Below are 14,559 nucleotides of genomic sequence, written 5' to 3' on the forward strand. Positions count from 1 at the left end.
GAGAACCCCTTGCTTGGTTCTGCAAATTTGCGTCGCCTATACATTCGCGCTGGCCAAAACTTAGTGGTTGGGAGGGGGAGGGGGGGGGGGAGTGATGAAAGCTGACCGCCGACGAAGAACAAATCTTGACCGCAGCTGATTGTCAAGCAAAATGTAGGTCACATGCGACATCAAGTTCATTTGAGGTCACAGGCACTTCAAGGCAAGTGATAGATCAACAAGTTTCAAGATCTGAAATTGAAGGTGGAGTGACTTTTCTGTTTCCTCGCGAAATACATCTTTACTCCAACTTTTGTACTGTCATAATAATTATGCTCAACCCGTTTATGCTGGATGTTTAGTTCTGATTGTCCCTTCTTCTTTTCCTTCGTGTTCTCCTCCTCCTCCTTCTTCTCCTCTTTTTCTTCTTCTCCCCTCCGCTCCTTCTTCTTCCTCTTCTTCTTCTTCTCCTTCTTCTTCTTCTTCTTCTTCTTCTTCTTCTTCTTCTTCTTCTCATTATTATTTCATCCTTTAAATTTCTTCTTATTTTTGCCTGTTGTTTGTTTCTCTCTCTCTCTCTCTCTCTCTCTCTCTCTTTGGATATTCGCCTTTAAAGCAATATTTGTTTTTGCCCAGTCTATCTTTAGTATGAAGAAATTCGAAATACACATGGTCTGAACGAGTTGTGTGGACTGCGTTTAGCACATTATAGTGTGGTGTGGTGTTTTTGCTCATTTTTTAAATCGATTCTTCCTTTGTTTGTGTCAGTTATTTTGATTTTTTCACTCGAAACAGAAGATACAAATTATAATTTTCCACATAATAATGTTTTTAACCACGAAGAAATAGTATACAATATGAACAATGTGGGGATAATACATTATAATCGTTTGAGACTTGAAATTAAATTATAGTAGTGTGGAGAGACCATTTCTGAATGAAATTAAAACAAATCATGTTTGGAAAAAAGGCAAAAAGAAGGAGAAAAATAAATAGAGAATCAAGTCCTAGAATCTAAGAAATAAATGGAATTCATTTTCCCCCTACCCTTCCTTGCAGAAAACCGACACCACCCCACCCCACTCCCTATCCGCCCGAGAACAGGGATAGCCTTCGATCTTGACATCTACTGACCTCGAGGATACCCTGACCTCGATGGTCCCTGAGAACAACGTAGCACATTAGCTTTTTTACAGGAATTATGATTTATGACTTAGCAGTTGTAGGTAAGCAGCTCCATTAGTCAAATGTCAAAAACACCAATCAACTATCTATATTTTTTCAGCTAGTGATGAAATTATTAAAAAATATTAAAAACAGATTATAGTAATGTTAAATCGTTTTAAGACGGAAATCCCTCCAACCCCTTCGATGAACAGTAATCCATAAGTGCTGGAATAAAGACTACGCTATCGTGACGTCAGCGCATCAGCTGTGACGATACGGTATGACAACACAAGAGCCGTGTTTGCATGTACAATGTACGTGCATTCCCTCACATACGAGTACTATAAATGATGAGTGATTTACCCAGTGATTTTCCATTCCATCTTGCGAGAATAAATACCATCGACGAAAGACAAATTTTCTCACGTATTCGTTATATATTCGTACGGTATTTATATTTATACCTGAGTTTTGGTTTATCTAGAAGTCATCATGCCGCTTGCAGTATTTGTAACGAATGTTGATATGAGCTCGACAATGGAAGAATTTGCCACAGGCATCTCCCACATACTATCGGACAGACTGCATCGGGAAGAGGAGGTAAGGCCATTTGCCACATCACTGTGCATCCTATTATTAATTTGTCCTACAAAATATCCTCGCAATTGGTATGGGTGAGTGGTTGCTGAGCTGTGTACCAATGACACCAGACTTAAAATTAAATCATATCTCATTATTCCTTTTCACTTGACTTTAGAATCGTTTGTGTTAAGATTTGTTAGGCCCTATTTATTTATTTGTTATTGTTCAGCTCGGTTGCCCGTCAGTGGTTGAAATACTGTTATATATTGGTGGTGGGCCTGGAGGGGGCTGTATAACAAAGACAATACATAACTCACAAGACACGCATGTTAATATTTATTTCATTTTGTACAGACATCAGTTTTTCAATGTACACCTCTCCTTCCATAGCACAACCAAGACCACACAAATCAAAACGTTGGTGAAGTATAGTTAACTCTGAGACTCCGACAAAACAGAAACAGAAACAGAAACAGAAAGTACCTTTTGTACTGCTTGGGTGCATGCCAACTGTAAACAACAATGCAGAGGATGGGATGTGGGAGCGATGCTTTTTCAATTGTTGAAACCGGTCCAGGGTATTGAGAATTGTATTGAAAATCAATCAATCCCTCGGCTATTGTCTATTGCTCAAATGTTTACTCTGCGATAGTTTAGGTATGTGCCCCATTTTCTTGTTGGGAAGGGGGGGGGGGGGTAAATTTTGGTAGCGTGATGTAAAGCCTGTTGTTTTTCTTGATCTTTTTTCTACCCCTCCAATAAATATATCCCATGACAGAACATTTACTGACCGGTACAGGAGACTATTTCTTTCTTTTTTAAACAAAGGCATACATGTACAGCTCCAGACCATGGGATTCATTGCACTTTGATGCAAAGTCTATGCATACAATTAAAACTGTTCATGATTGCTGTCATTTTTTATTTGCTATATTCTTATAATTCTCCCTTGCATTTTCAAAAGGAAGATAATTCTTCACTAAAACTTGAATATGTTTACTGCTTTTTTCCAAACTAAAGCTAATACTGTTCATGAAGTAATCTGAGAATGTCTCTTACTGCACTTTGATACACAAGTTTTATTCACAGAAGAATCAGATTAGTGGTACTATGTGTAGTTTATTGCACAACCACCAAGTTAAAATTCACTTAATTGGTATTAAGACAAATTTAATTTCCACTTGCACCACAATCCTTATCGCATGGTTCAACCCTTCAACCTGTGTGATGTAACAATCTTGAATCATCATAATCAGATGATCACCAATTCACAGTAACTAAAGTACATTGGTAATTTTTGGCAAAATTGATAATAAAAAAGGTGCTTAACTCCATTTAAATTGTCTGGGTCACAGCTCTAGATCTTTAATAGTAGGCCTATGCCAGAGGAATCATTGTAATAAGGGCAAATATTTTAATATAATTAAATCATGTACAGTAATTACATGTACAAGACGGAATATTGCATTGTAATGTACTCTATGAAAGTGTGAGTGTTGTCCACTGTCTCATGGTTGTTGTCAATTTGCTGATAATGTGTAACGTCAGAAATGATTGTAAGCCAACCTGAAATACTAACAGGAAGAGACACTGGGAATGGGTTGTCATAATGTTTGAAACAAATGACTCAGTTTGGTTACAGAGTGATTTCCTTATCTTTGAGTAGGCCTGAATAAACAATTATCTAGCTAGGCACACAGAATCTTACGGGTCAATATTAACAGTGTTGATTATATTGTGCATGTCAGAAAAATAAATATTAAAGTATTGTTTGCTGTCTAGTGTCTAGCGAGTTAGTCATGTGTCACGAGTTAGCCCTCAAATTTTAATCAGTGATGTGAAAATCAGCCCTTGGGAATACTGATAATTCACAAAATGTTAACTATAGAATGACAAATTTCAATCAGAGTATTATCTGTCTCATTTCCAGGGCTCATTCCATTCCAATATACCCTTTCCGCTCTCCTGACAATGAAGCTGGTGGAAACATCATCAAACTTTTTTTTTCTTCACCACAGTCAATCCTGGTTTGACTTAATGGGTTAATGGTGATCCCGACTGCTTTTTGTGTTAAAAAAGAAAAGTTTACTTGAACATTCACATATAAATCGTGATTTGATTAGTGAACCCTACTCCTTGCATCTATAAAGAGCATGTGGGTTCTTATACTACACTTTTGAACTGATTTTTGCCATGTTTCTTTTTTTCTCTCGTTCTTTCTTTTTTTGTTGATTGATGATCAATGAATTTGTTTATTATTTCATACATATTTCTTTATTCAATCATTCATTTATTTGTGTTCTCTTTTATTTTTTGTCAGAAAATAACTGTCAGCATTCAGCCGAATCAATTCATGTTTCGTGGGGGCTCCACTGACCCTGCCGGGTATGTCTCATTGTGTACATCCCGTGGCTTTGGAGATGTAGAACACAGAAGAGATACCTCTCAAAAGGTCTTGGACTTCATCAAGGAACAACTTAAACTTAAAGATTCTTCCAGGTGAGTTGAAAGAGAAACAAAGAATTATAGAAACAACTACTCCGATGACAGTCGTGTCGATTAGATACCAGAGGAATATTTTGTCATGTTTTTGTTGTGGGATAATTAATGTATTTTGAGTTTTCAAAGGAGTATTATCTTTTAGAACATCTGGATGACAGCTGCATATTTATGAATACATGTTAAGAGGAAGCTGTAGTATAATGAAGGCAGACACGTACCATTTCAGAGGGTTTTAAAAAAATGTGATGATGTGAATTTTGAACATATTTTTTTGTATGGTATATACCTTGCTTATTCCCATTGTTGCTCTATTATCTATGAACATTGTTGATATTCAGTTTATTAAATTATGTATCTCTTCATTTTCTAAAAAGTTGTTTGTCCCATTTTATCTCTCTCCCTTCTCTTGCTTTTTCTTTTCTCTTCCCCTTCTTTCTTTCTCTCTCTCTCTCTCTCTCTCTCTTCTATAGGTTCATGGTATACATGCACACGATGTCAGCAGATGATATTGGCATCGATGGCGGTCTGGTATCCGATAGGTTTGGTTGCATGGGCCAAGGAGGACCGTTTGATGTCAGATGGCACAAATTGACCAAATAAATATCGCCTTACCGTATCTATTTGCCCACGTACAGAAATTTGACTTTTGCTTTTGTTTTCGTAATGATATACATCGTTTTTTTATATTTTATGTTGTTTTCAGTTTCATGACTGAATTTTGTTGATCTTGGTTTTTTCAAATCTCCATGATTGCCTCATCTTTTCATTTTTTTCTGTTGTATATATGTCTATGAAATCATGTTGTTGAAATATTTCATTTTTAAAATTTATCATTACAGAGCGATATTATAAACATGCCATGGCATCAAATATTCCATATTACTGTTTTTGTTTTAAACAATGTGTTTCTTTTAGAAATAATATACATGTACTTGTTTGAAATATTTTATTTGCATTGGCTGCTGTAGATCGTTGCGTTATGAGGGTGACCACAATTCTAGTATTTTTGTTATATGTCATTTTGAAATAAACCTTAGTTTTAGAAACTTGAAAGTACATGTATTATTTTGGCCCTGTTTTGTAAGTCTACTAAAGGTACTGTGTTTTGAAATCATCTGTATAGAGTCAATATAACATCGCTTTTCTCTATATGGGTAATGTGTGGACATGTTATTTTGGTTTTAATAGAGATTAAAACATGCATTGATGAAAGTTAAAGTGCTTTGAGCGTTGAAAAGGAATTTTTTTAAATAAATAAATAAATGCAACTGAGAAACACTGTGTAGCGGTTTTGGAGATCTTGAAAGGGATATGCGGTTGATAAGTCAATTTCACTTGCATAGTTACAGTATTATGTTTAGTGTTACTTAAAACATACATGTATTCTGTTGTTTCGTTTTTCTCATTCGTTTTTTTTTTTTAACGTGTCATTATTCTGTTCATTATATGCCAGTGCCATCAGAGTTTGGGCGGAAAGCATTAAGATTCCGTTTTTTTTATCCACCCATTCCCTCTTTCCCTCTTTCCCTCGTTCCATTACAGAATCTTGAGATCAATTTGTACTGGCTTTAACATTTTTAAGGGTCATATATTCAAGAGCCCAATGTGCATGAACATAATGTAATTGTATTGAAATACCCATCAATATATTACCAAAACTCACAATGTATACATTTTAAAAATTATTCTGTGACACCATTATAAACGATTCATTGCGTCACCTCAACCTTTGCTACAAAGAATTGAAGTCTAGAGATTGCCGGATTACGTTGTCGTAAGGTTGAAGGTCTAAGTTGTAGATTTCACAGATAAATTCTTTGGTAGAGAAATTTTTTTGTTTTGTTATTTACCATTAATCTTGATTTACATTGTGGTAAGTACGATTCAAAGGTAACCAGAGAATGACGAGGCACACCTTATTGCTGGAGTTGTCGGTAGATGAGTATATGACAACTCGCCTGCCCCCCATGAATTAAAAATTGCCAGCTCTTTGGTCGGTAAATTGGACACCCCCCCCCCCCCCCTTCTTCAAAATGGTCTAGTAATGCTTTGCCATAATAGTATTTGGGAGGCGTAATTGCTTATACAGTACGCGTTAAACAATAGTAGTTAGTATACGATTTTATATAGACTTAAACGGTTGACAATGTAGATGTATTCATGGAAAGTGGAATTTGTGTTTCTTGCCCAACGAGAATTTCTCTTTAACTCATTTAATGTTTTAAAAATCATCACTTGCCTGTCTCGTTTGTTGTGAAAGTAAGGTGATATCTTGTCAATAATATTTAATTCCACGGTATTGAAGTTGTTTTTGTTGACATGTATGATGTATTTCTTGTATTTTTGAAATTTTTGTAGTTACCGGCATTTCTTGTCCTTTGAAAGAACTTGTGCAAATATTTTTACTATTAAACGCATGCCAACGTAAACATTTTTTCGCTTTGCCTTTTGTTTTCGCTTTTTGTTTGTACATATAACAATTTACGACACTTTTTTTTTAATGTGACTTTGTAGAAAAAAAAGGACATTGATATTTCCGGTCATTTCAATAATTTCCATGTTTGATTAAAAAACTTGATACATATTATGCAATAACTGCAACAAGTGTACATGTAGTAACAAAACAATACAGTACTGATTTACACGGTCGCAAACACTTTCAACAAGAATTCAGCTCGAGAAAAATCATCTCATCATAATCATGCAGACTAATATAAGAGATATAATGTTCGTATATATTTCCACAGGTGATGTACCAATTTGTGGTTTTATGGAGTGTTTGCCACGATGTAATTCAGTAGTTAAATTTAAAAGCAAGAACCGTACATTTACATAATATTCCGAAGTACATACCTAACAAAATACCTTACACAAAGTTCATAGCAATTCATCGGAAGCACAATATAAAATAGATCAGATATTGACACAAAGAATACGGGAAAAGAACAAAATATAGGAAACGTCCACACCCCATTTAGATAGAGATTTCATTGCCAGAACAGTTCATCGTTCAGAAATCTTTTTTAAAAAAAGCACTGTTGTTCAAGCTCTACAGCCTGAGAAAATACAAATCAAGAAGTATCACTGATAGTACACGTTCGACACGAGGTTGGAAGCCCCACAGAGCACCATTGTAACAAAAAAAAGGGCCCTTTAAAACAAATTAATCTTTTGAAATGTTAAGGCGGTACGGGCCAAATGTTTTTTGTTAAATTCAAATCGTATTCATAGTGTTTCACAGGGAAACATATTTTCTCATTTTGCTTGGCCTATTATTATGGGGTGGACTGCATGTAGGTCCCATGGAAAGTGCAGACTACGTAATTTGTTACTACAAGACGATCTCCCTTTTCAGGGAATGGAAATTATTTTTCACCCGACGGTTTTCAGTTTTTGTTGTTGTTCGGCTCCCTTGCTATCCACATTTTAATTTAAAATCTTTGATCATTGACATTGATCATGTTGATTAATTCGTGTAGGTTTGTTACTTGGTTTGATCGATTTTACCTGAATTTCATCTCATTTTAGAAAACGTTTGGCATTTGCCAGCACTAGCCTAATTTCATAATCACATTATATGTCAAGAAATGGCACACACTGAATAAATCTTATGCTTAATGCATATCACAATACTGCATTTGCTTCAATTCATATTTTAAAGAGCTCAACAAAATTTTCGGAAAATATTAGTGATATATAAAGATGAAAAGAGAGAGAGAGAGATGGAGAAGAATTTGAATATAATCCATTTACTGAAACCAAAAGATGCAAAGGAATAAAGTTCAATTTTATAATTCAAATATACGGATATTTTCAATTAAATTACTTTACACCTACATATTGATGTTGATGATTGATTATACATACTTTCCCTATTCAAATTATTAATATATCCACGTTTCTCGATCCACGTTTCTGAATACTGCTATGATTAAATAAAATTAACAAGTGCATTACCCTTTCAGCGGTAGTTCGATACACATTAAACAAATCTAGAGACAAAAAGCAAAGAAATATATTGTAATTTTGCTTCAACTCGAGGTGTAACAAAATAACGCACTTTATCACTTGAAAGACATTCTGCAACTGAAATCGCATAGGCTTGAACGATTCTTTCATAATTATAACTCACCATCAGGTGAGTGAAATAATCAGGCAGTTTGTTTTAAAAAGGTCATTAACATTGCCTCATGCTAAATGATCAGCTGAATCATGAAAAAAGACCATACCTGAATCAGGCTGAAAATAAAAAGAAACATAATTATTGAGACGCTTTCTCGACATGAATAATTATGATAAATAACATTTTGTAATTGCTCTTGTTTCATTTTTTTTTTACATTACTATTTGTATAGGCCTCCACCATCAACCTTTTTATCCTTCATCCTTCATCACCATACAAGAGGTAAAAACATTTTAATTCAAAAATGTAAAAAAGGCACAAACCGTATACGAAAAACGTAAAGCAAATGTTGCTCACCTAGTATAAAAAATCCTTGTAATGCACTAATGTCATGTTAATATAAAAATGTAGTCAAAATCAAATTGATAAACTTCCTACGTAGAACTCGTCATGATGAGACATCACTCATGACATAGTCAAAATGATTCAAATATTGTATATGTCAATCGGTCACAAGGCTATGGTAAACTCAAGACACTGGGTATACCAACGAGATTAATTGTTCCATTATGAAATGAACATGCATGAAATGATTTGACCTCTTTGATTTCAAATGTGCAATAAATCAATTAATAAAACGCCATTCATGATATCGAGCCATATACCACTCGCATATTGTCATAGTTTATGAGGAAGAAGTATAATTAAACATTCCGAAATCCAAGCTCTTCCTTTTATAAATAAAAGGAATTCTGCTTTCTTTTCACCCTCTCTGTCACAACACTTTTTCACCCTCTTTGTCACAACACTATAGTCCTTGAGAGCTGACGGGCTCATCATTTCAGTGTCCAATAGATTGCACAAGAGAACATCCCAGCACAGAAGTAAAGTATGAAGAATATCATCAAGGATTGGTTTTTCTTCTCTTGAATTCCATCCTCGTGAATTCGGATCCGAATATATAGCTTGGAAGTATTCATCATCCGCTTGAAATATTTTATTGTTCAAATTGCTTCTGCACCGTAAATGAAAATCGCACACCAAATTAAACATGTCAAGAGAAGAATAACGGCAAAATTTGTCCTTTGGAGACCAAAGACAGTTAATGGTGACGCCACCATGCGGTCAAAACAAGAGCAGTGAGAATGAGAATGGTGGAAGGTTGGGTTGCGAAGCCACGCCCACACTCTGAAGAATCCTCCTGTTTAGTGGAAAACGTGTACATAATTATATTACCAAACACAAAAATGTTATATCGGTAAACATGTATTTAAGCAAAAGACAAGGACAACTATAAAGACCCCTGTAAATGAACCGTCACATAGGAAAAATCACATCGTTCTGAGTGATGAAAAAAGCATCAGAATGATAAAAGATAGGGTTAAACATCATCTCCATATTAAAAAGGAAATGTCAATATGATATGACCAGTTCATGACAATAAAAATTCCAGTAAAATGGGCAATGATAAAGGACTATGGAACGTGCTCCTAATTTCATAAAACAACAAATTTGCTTCTTCGAAGATGAAACAACTGCTTTACGGACTGATTTTTTTTTTAAGTTTCAGATGGGGATAACTCATTTGCCTATTACATGTATTATGCTTATGGAGTTAAAAGTGCCATTTTATCATAATTCCTGTTTTTGTTACAAGCAGCTGGCATTAAAGAAAAGGCAACCATTAGAGTCACCTCCCCCTCAAAGTTTGTTTAGTAAAATAAAAAAGCAAGACATACTTTTTTATCATAGTTGAAGCACGTATCAGGTCTCCGCCTTGTCTTGAATTGTCGTAGTTTTTGGCACCAGGCTGTTTCATTGTATTCTACCTCTATAGGATCTAGTTGAACGCTATCTCTAGGCTCGCATGTACAGTCTCTGTCCTGGATGACTAGAAGGAGGTTAGAATAAGGCACTGGCTGCACACCGAAAGATCTGTGGCGATTCAAGAGAGAGATAGAGAGAGAGAGAGAGAGAGAGGGGGAGGGAGAGAGGGGAGAGAGAGAGAGAGAGAGAGAGGGGGAGGAATGGAGAGAGAGGGAGAGATAGAGAGAGAGAGAGAGAGAGAGAGAGAGAGAGTGTTGATTACTGCGAGAGCTTCTACAAAAAGATTTTTTCCAGCTGTTGACAAATTTTAATGTTGAATTCTTCGCATTTTAATTAAAGACAAAACAAATGATATATGTAAAATGTTTGATTGAGAATTGAGGGGTGTTGCGGGAGGTAGGGCTGTATGTAGAATAACACAGCAACCGTGTTTTTGTTGTTGTTCTGTTTGCATCAGTAGCAACATTTACTACCGATCCAACATTAAATAACTGTTATATTATCAACAGATATGTTATCAACGTCGGTATTTTTGCTTGAACATTCTACCTGTCTCAAGTTGTATTTAAAAATGGTTTATTTCGAAGTGATATAAATATAAACGACACATTCATGTAATGTAAAGGGAAATAACCTAATATTAATAACTTAACTCACTTGATGCAGTCGTCACAAAAAGTTTGGAAGTAACCGTATAGTTGGCCTCCCACGAAGTTATCAGATTTATTCGCAACATAAAATGAGTACTCGAGATCACAGGGCTCATACCATACTCTCTCAGCTAATGCATCTAGAAAAAGGGGAATCAAAGAAATACACAAGACGCTATGATATCTGTGCTATTCAAGGTTATATCAGATATAGTAAGTACAGCTATAAAAGTTACAGTGATATTAGTTTCTTCTATTTTTTCTTCTTTGAATATTAATTTTGGATGAAATGAATCGAAGTGGAGCTTTTGAAATTGTCCAACACATTTAAAGCATTTCAGAATACAAACAGTCATTTCAAATTTTCTGTGAAGCAAAGTTTGCGTGGAACATGTTTCAATCGTCTTATTATGTGTTTATCTTCAATTTCGTCTAAATAAGGACAAAATCAATCCTTAAATTTTACCACGAGTAACTAAAGTTGTTTGAGTCCACAAAAACGTTCCCAGCGCATTGGAAAATAAGATATAAATTGTCAGCTTTATCCTGCAAAGAAACATATTAATTTCATTTTTTACACTTGACTAAAAATAAAGTAATGAATAATAGTTATGTAAAACATATTCCGTACGAAGAATTTAAATGAATACCTACCTACAGGCGATAATGTAGATACCAACCAATCGTACACACTGATATGGCTTAGGAAGCTGATGAAAAAGAAAAAAATATATATATATAATTTAGTAATATATTTCAATCATAAATATTATAATTTTCATGAAATAAAGATAATTGATTTTATGAATTAAAATGAAATGTAAAATTGGACAACGTGAATATCATGTACATGACTGTAGACAGGCCGAGAGAGGTTACTAATTCTTGGACACTATTCATCATCGTGAATAGCATGATATGATTTACAACATAATATAATATGGTCCTCGTGAAGAACAGTAATAATAAAGATAAACTACCGTCCTTTAACGTCAATATACATTTTCTAATTTTCATTATTATTCAATCAAAGAACTTGTTTACTGCGATCATTAATGCTATGAGAGAGCACATCATGATCATCATACTTACACTGTGAATTGATTGGCCAACCAGGTGAACATTGACAGAATATTTGATAATGTCTGGAAAGAATAATCATAAGAGGAGCAATGAGAAATAACTATGGAATTTACTCTATCCTATTAACCAGAAGTATCGAGTTGTCGTAATTGCAATCTACATACATTGATACCAAATATATATCTCAAATCTGATTGAGTTTTAGAATGATGGTAAGAAGTTGCGAAGCTAATGTATTGCTGTTATAAATCATCGATTATGATAAGGTATAACTATGTTTTTAGAACTTTTCATGACAAATAGAGGTTATAATAACTAGCACATACCAATATACAATTCATGCATGGCTGGGGAAAGACGACTTTACACTTTATTGTCACCCCACCTTTGATTGCTGGTACTATCGCAATTTTCCCTCTAATGCAATTTAACGTAACATCGAGGGCGAATTATCTACCTCATTCTTATCATGGTTTACGATTACGTCTAATTTTTGAATGAGATCATCGGTATGAAGTTAAACTGAGAGACTCACATTGTGAAGCGTTGGGGCAGCACTGACTATGATATCACGGCCACACATTCCTTGATAATCAACCACTTTTACTCTGCACAGAAATGGAAAAAATACAACAGTTGTTAAGGTAAATAAAGGATGCTTGGTTATGTTGCCGCTTTAATTCTAGTGGATTTGGCATGCCGATAATTTAAATAAATCTAGAAATGAATATGCGTATATATACTGTTCATAGCATAACTGAAAGATGATTTTTAAGATTATAAGATGATTTTAAATATCATAATCATGAGTATTATTGCAAGAATTATTAAACCATATTTATAAATTTATTGTGTTATTTTGTATCTAGATATCATATCCAATAGACATTTTATTACCATAAGGGCACGCTGGGCAGTAGTCATTCAACAAGTAAATAAAGTGTTGAGAGTTATTAAAAGGTGGAGGAAAGTGAAAGCAGTTCATATAAGACAATAGTGGATTGCTATGTGCGAATGAAACCCCATCCTCAAACAACAAAACAATTTTTTGACACTGAAACATGAAAGGAAACATAGGTTACTTACTCCTTGAATATGTCATCGTTGATAAGCTTGTCGAACAATCTTATGTTCTGTGAATGCGAGGCAAAATGTGATCCCACCTGAGGATTTAAACAGATCATTTCTTCAGTGAATGATAACCTTTTCCACGCACATGGTATGATAAATAATCTATTTTACATACCCAAATTAAATTAATTATATTTAAAATGCTATTTTCGCTTCAATTTATTTATTACAATAAATTTGCCAATTTTATAATTCTTTTTTTAATTAACTTGACCACTTTCATGTTTGCAACGAAGATGCACCGTCTTTTTACTAATAAGGTTACATTATGAACATAGTATAGATAAGGCAGGGGAGCTACACATTAATAATGAGGTACTACTTACCTGTGATTGGTCCTTTGAAACTACAATGTAACCATGGTTGTCGATGAGGAAGCAATCTACACTCTGCAGGAATATGAATTCAAACCCAGACGGAGAAATATCGTTATCTAGTGTAAAGTTTTTATTTAAATCCATGTTTAAGTTTTATGTTTTCTAAATTCTGGTTAATATTCTGTTTTACCTACATTATATGTAATCTATACTAAATATAATGTTCCCCTCTTGAAAAAAACACATAGAGCTATAAAATGCGGGGAAATTATACCAATGTCTGTCTCATTGCTGCGGAAGCAAGAGTTATGCAGAAAGATCTAAATAAACATCACCTGAACACGATATGTAGCACACGTCCATATACTGACGAATATAATAATTGAGAATATAATTGCTTACGTCATTGAAACATGACGGGGTGCAGTCGTAGCCACAGTCCTCTTCGTCCTGTAGATAAAGCAAGAAATAATCGAAAATCAACAAGTTCAAATCAATGGAAAACAAATATACAATGCGATGTAATGGTCAAAAGATATATAAGTAGCAAAAAGGTGTCATACTTAGAGGCTATTTCATGCGTTACATTTAGAACTTTTTGTTTCTTTATTCCTATATTCCAAACATTAAATCCTTTCAAAGATGGTTATTTGAAAAGCTACATGGAAAAGAACAAGGTAGAAGATTACATAATAAGGAGGAATTTGGACTTACGTGTTGGCGTGTAATGTTGAAAAATAAATCCTGTAAGGCACTCTCCAAAAATTGATAGCCAGCAGCTAAAGATAGGAGAAGGGAATAACACGAATATGGTTCAAATGGAGACTTTAAACCTCATTGAGGTATATTAATGCCTCAATGTTGAAATAAAGTTTGCACGTTCTAAATTGGGACTGGACCCGTCACTTCTTTTTTTTTGTGTGTGTGTGTGTGTGTGTGTGTAGCAACGTCTTTATTGTTCTTATTTCATTTTTTGTATTCATTAAGTATCCAGAAACACATCATCAAAACTTAACATACACAGAAATGAACAATATTATAAAAAGCATACAAAAATGATGATGATAATAATATTTGTTTTCTCCCCCACACACAAACGCACACACAATACATCGCCAATCACACCCACACACGCACACACACGCACGCACACACGTCCTCACATCAAAAGTAAACAAACTGAGTAAAACCTCACCCG

At 34.5% G+C, this 14,559-nt stretch overlaps 2 protein-coding genes across 3 annotated transcripts in view; one reads left to right on the forward strand and one right to left on the reverse strand.

The window, feature by feature from the left end:
* Positions 1-1,420: 1,420 nt before the first annotated feature.
* Positions 1,421-6,667, forward strand: LOC577624. The gene is made up of 3 exons (XM_794870.5): positions 1,421-1,746; positions 4,049-4,227; positions 4,701-6,667. The coding sequence occupies exons 1-3, from the start codon at positions 1,639-1,641 to the stop codon at positions 4,828-4,830; spliced, it is 417 nt and encodes a 138-aa protein (XP_799963.1). The 5' UTR covers positions 1,421-1,638; the 3' UTR covers positions 4,831-6,667.
* Positions 6,668-7,257: 590 nt separating this feature from the next.
* The window catches only part of LOC100890679 (voltage-dependent calcium channel subunit alpha-2/delta-3), a 74,135-nt gene continuing 66,833 nt past the window's right edge, over positions 7,258-14,559 (reverse strand). For both annotated transcript variants that reach the window (XM_003725539.3, XM_003725540.3), the window contains 11 exons: positions 14,557-14,559; positions 14,076-14,140; positions 13,764-13,811; positions 13,371-13,433; positions 13,000-13,076; positions 12,449-12,521; positions 11,923-11,975; positions 11,485-11,540; positions 10,838-10,970; positions 10,093-10,288; positions 7,258-9,554 (listed from right to left, as the gene is read on the reverse strand). The exon at positions 14,557-14,559 is cut by the window's right edge and continues 75 nt beyond it. In XM_003725539.3, coding sequence (XP_003725587.2) covers positions 9,456-9,554; positions 10,093-10,288; positions 10,838-10,970; positions 11,485-11,540; positions 11,923-11,975; positions 12,449-12,521; positions 13,000-13,076; positions 13,371-13,433; positions 13,764-13,811; positions 14,076-14,140; positions 14,557-14,559 — 866 coding nt within the window. In that variant the 3' untranslated portion in view covers positions 7,258-9,455. The remainder of the gene's footprint in view (positions 9,555-10,092; positions 10,289-10,837; positions 10,971-11,484; positions 11,541-11,922; positions 11,976-12,448; positions 12,522-12,999; positions 13,077-13,370; positions 13,434-13,763; positions 13,812-14,075; positions 14,141-14,556) is intronic.

Source organism: Strongylocentrotus purpuratus, unplaced genomic scaffold, assembly GCF_000002235.5.
Source record: "Strongylocentrotus purpuratus isolate Spur 01 unplaced genomic scaffold, Spur_5.0 spur5_scaffold_6, whole genome shotgun sequence".
Lineage (NCBI taxonomy): Eukaryota > Metazoa > Echinodermata > Echinoidea > Camarodonta > Strongylocentrotidae > Strongylocentrotus > Strongylocentrotus purpuratus.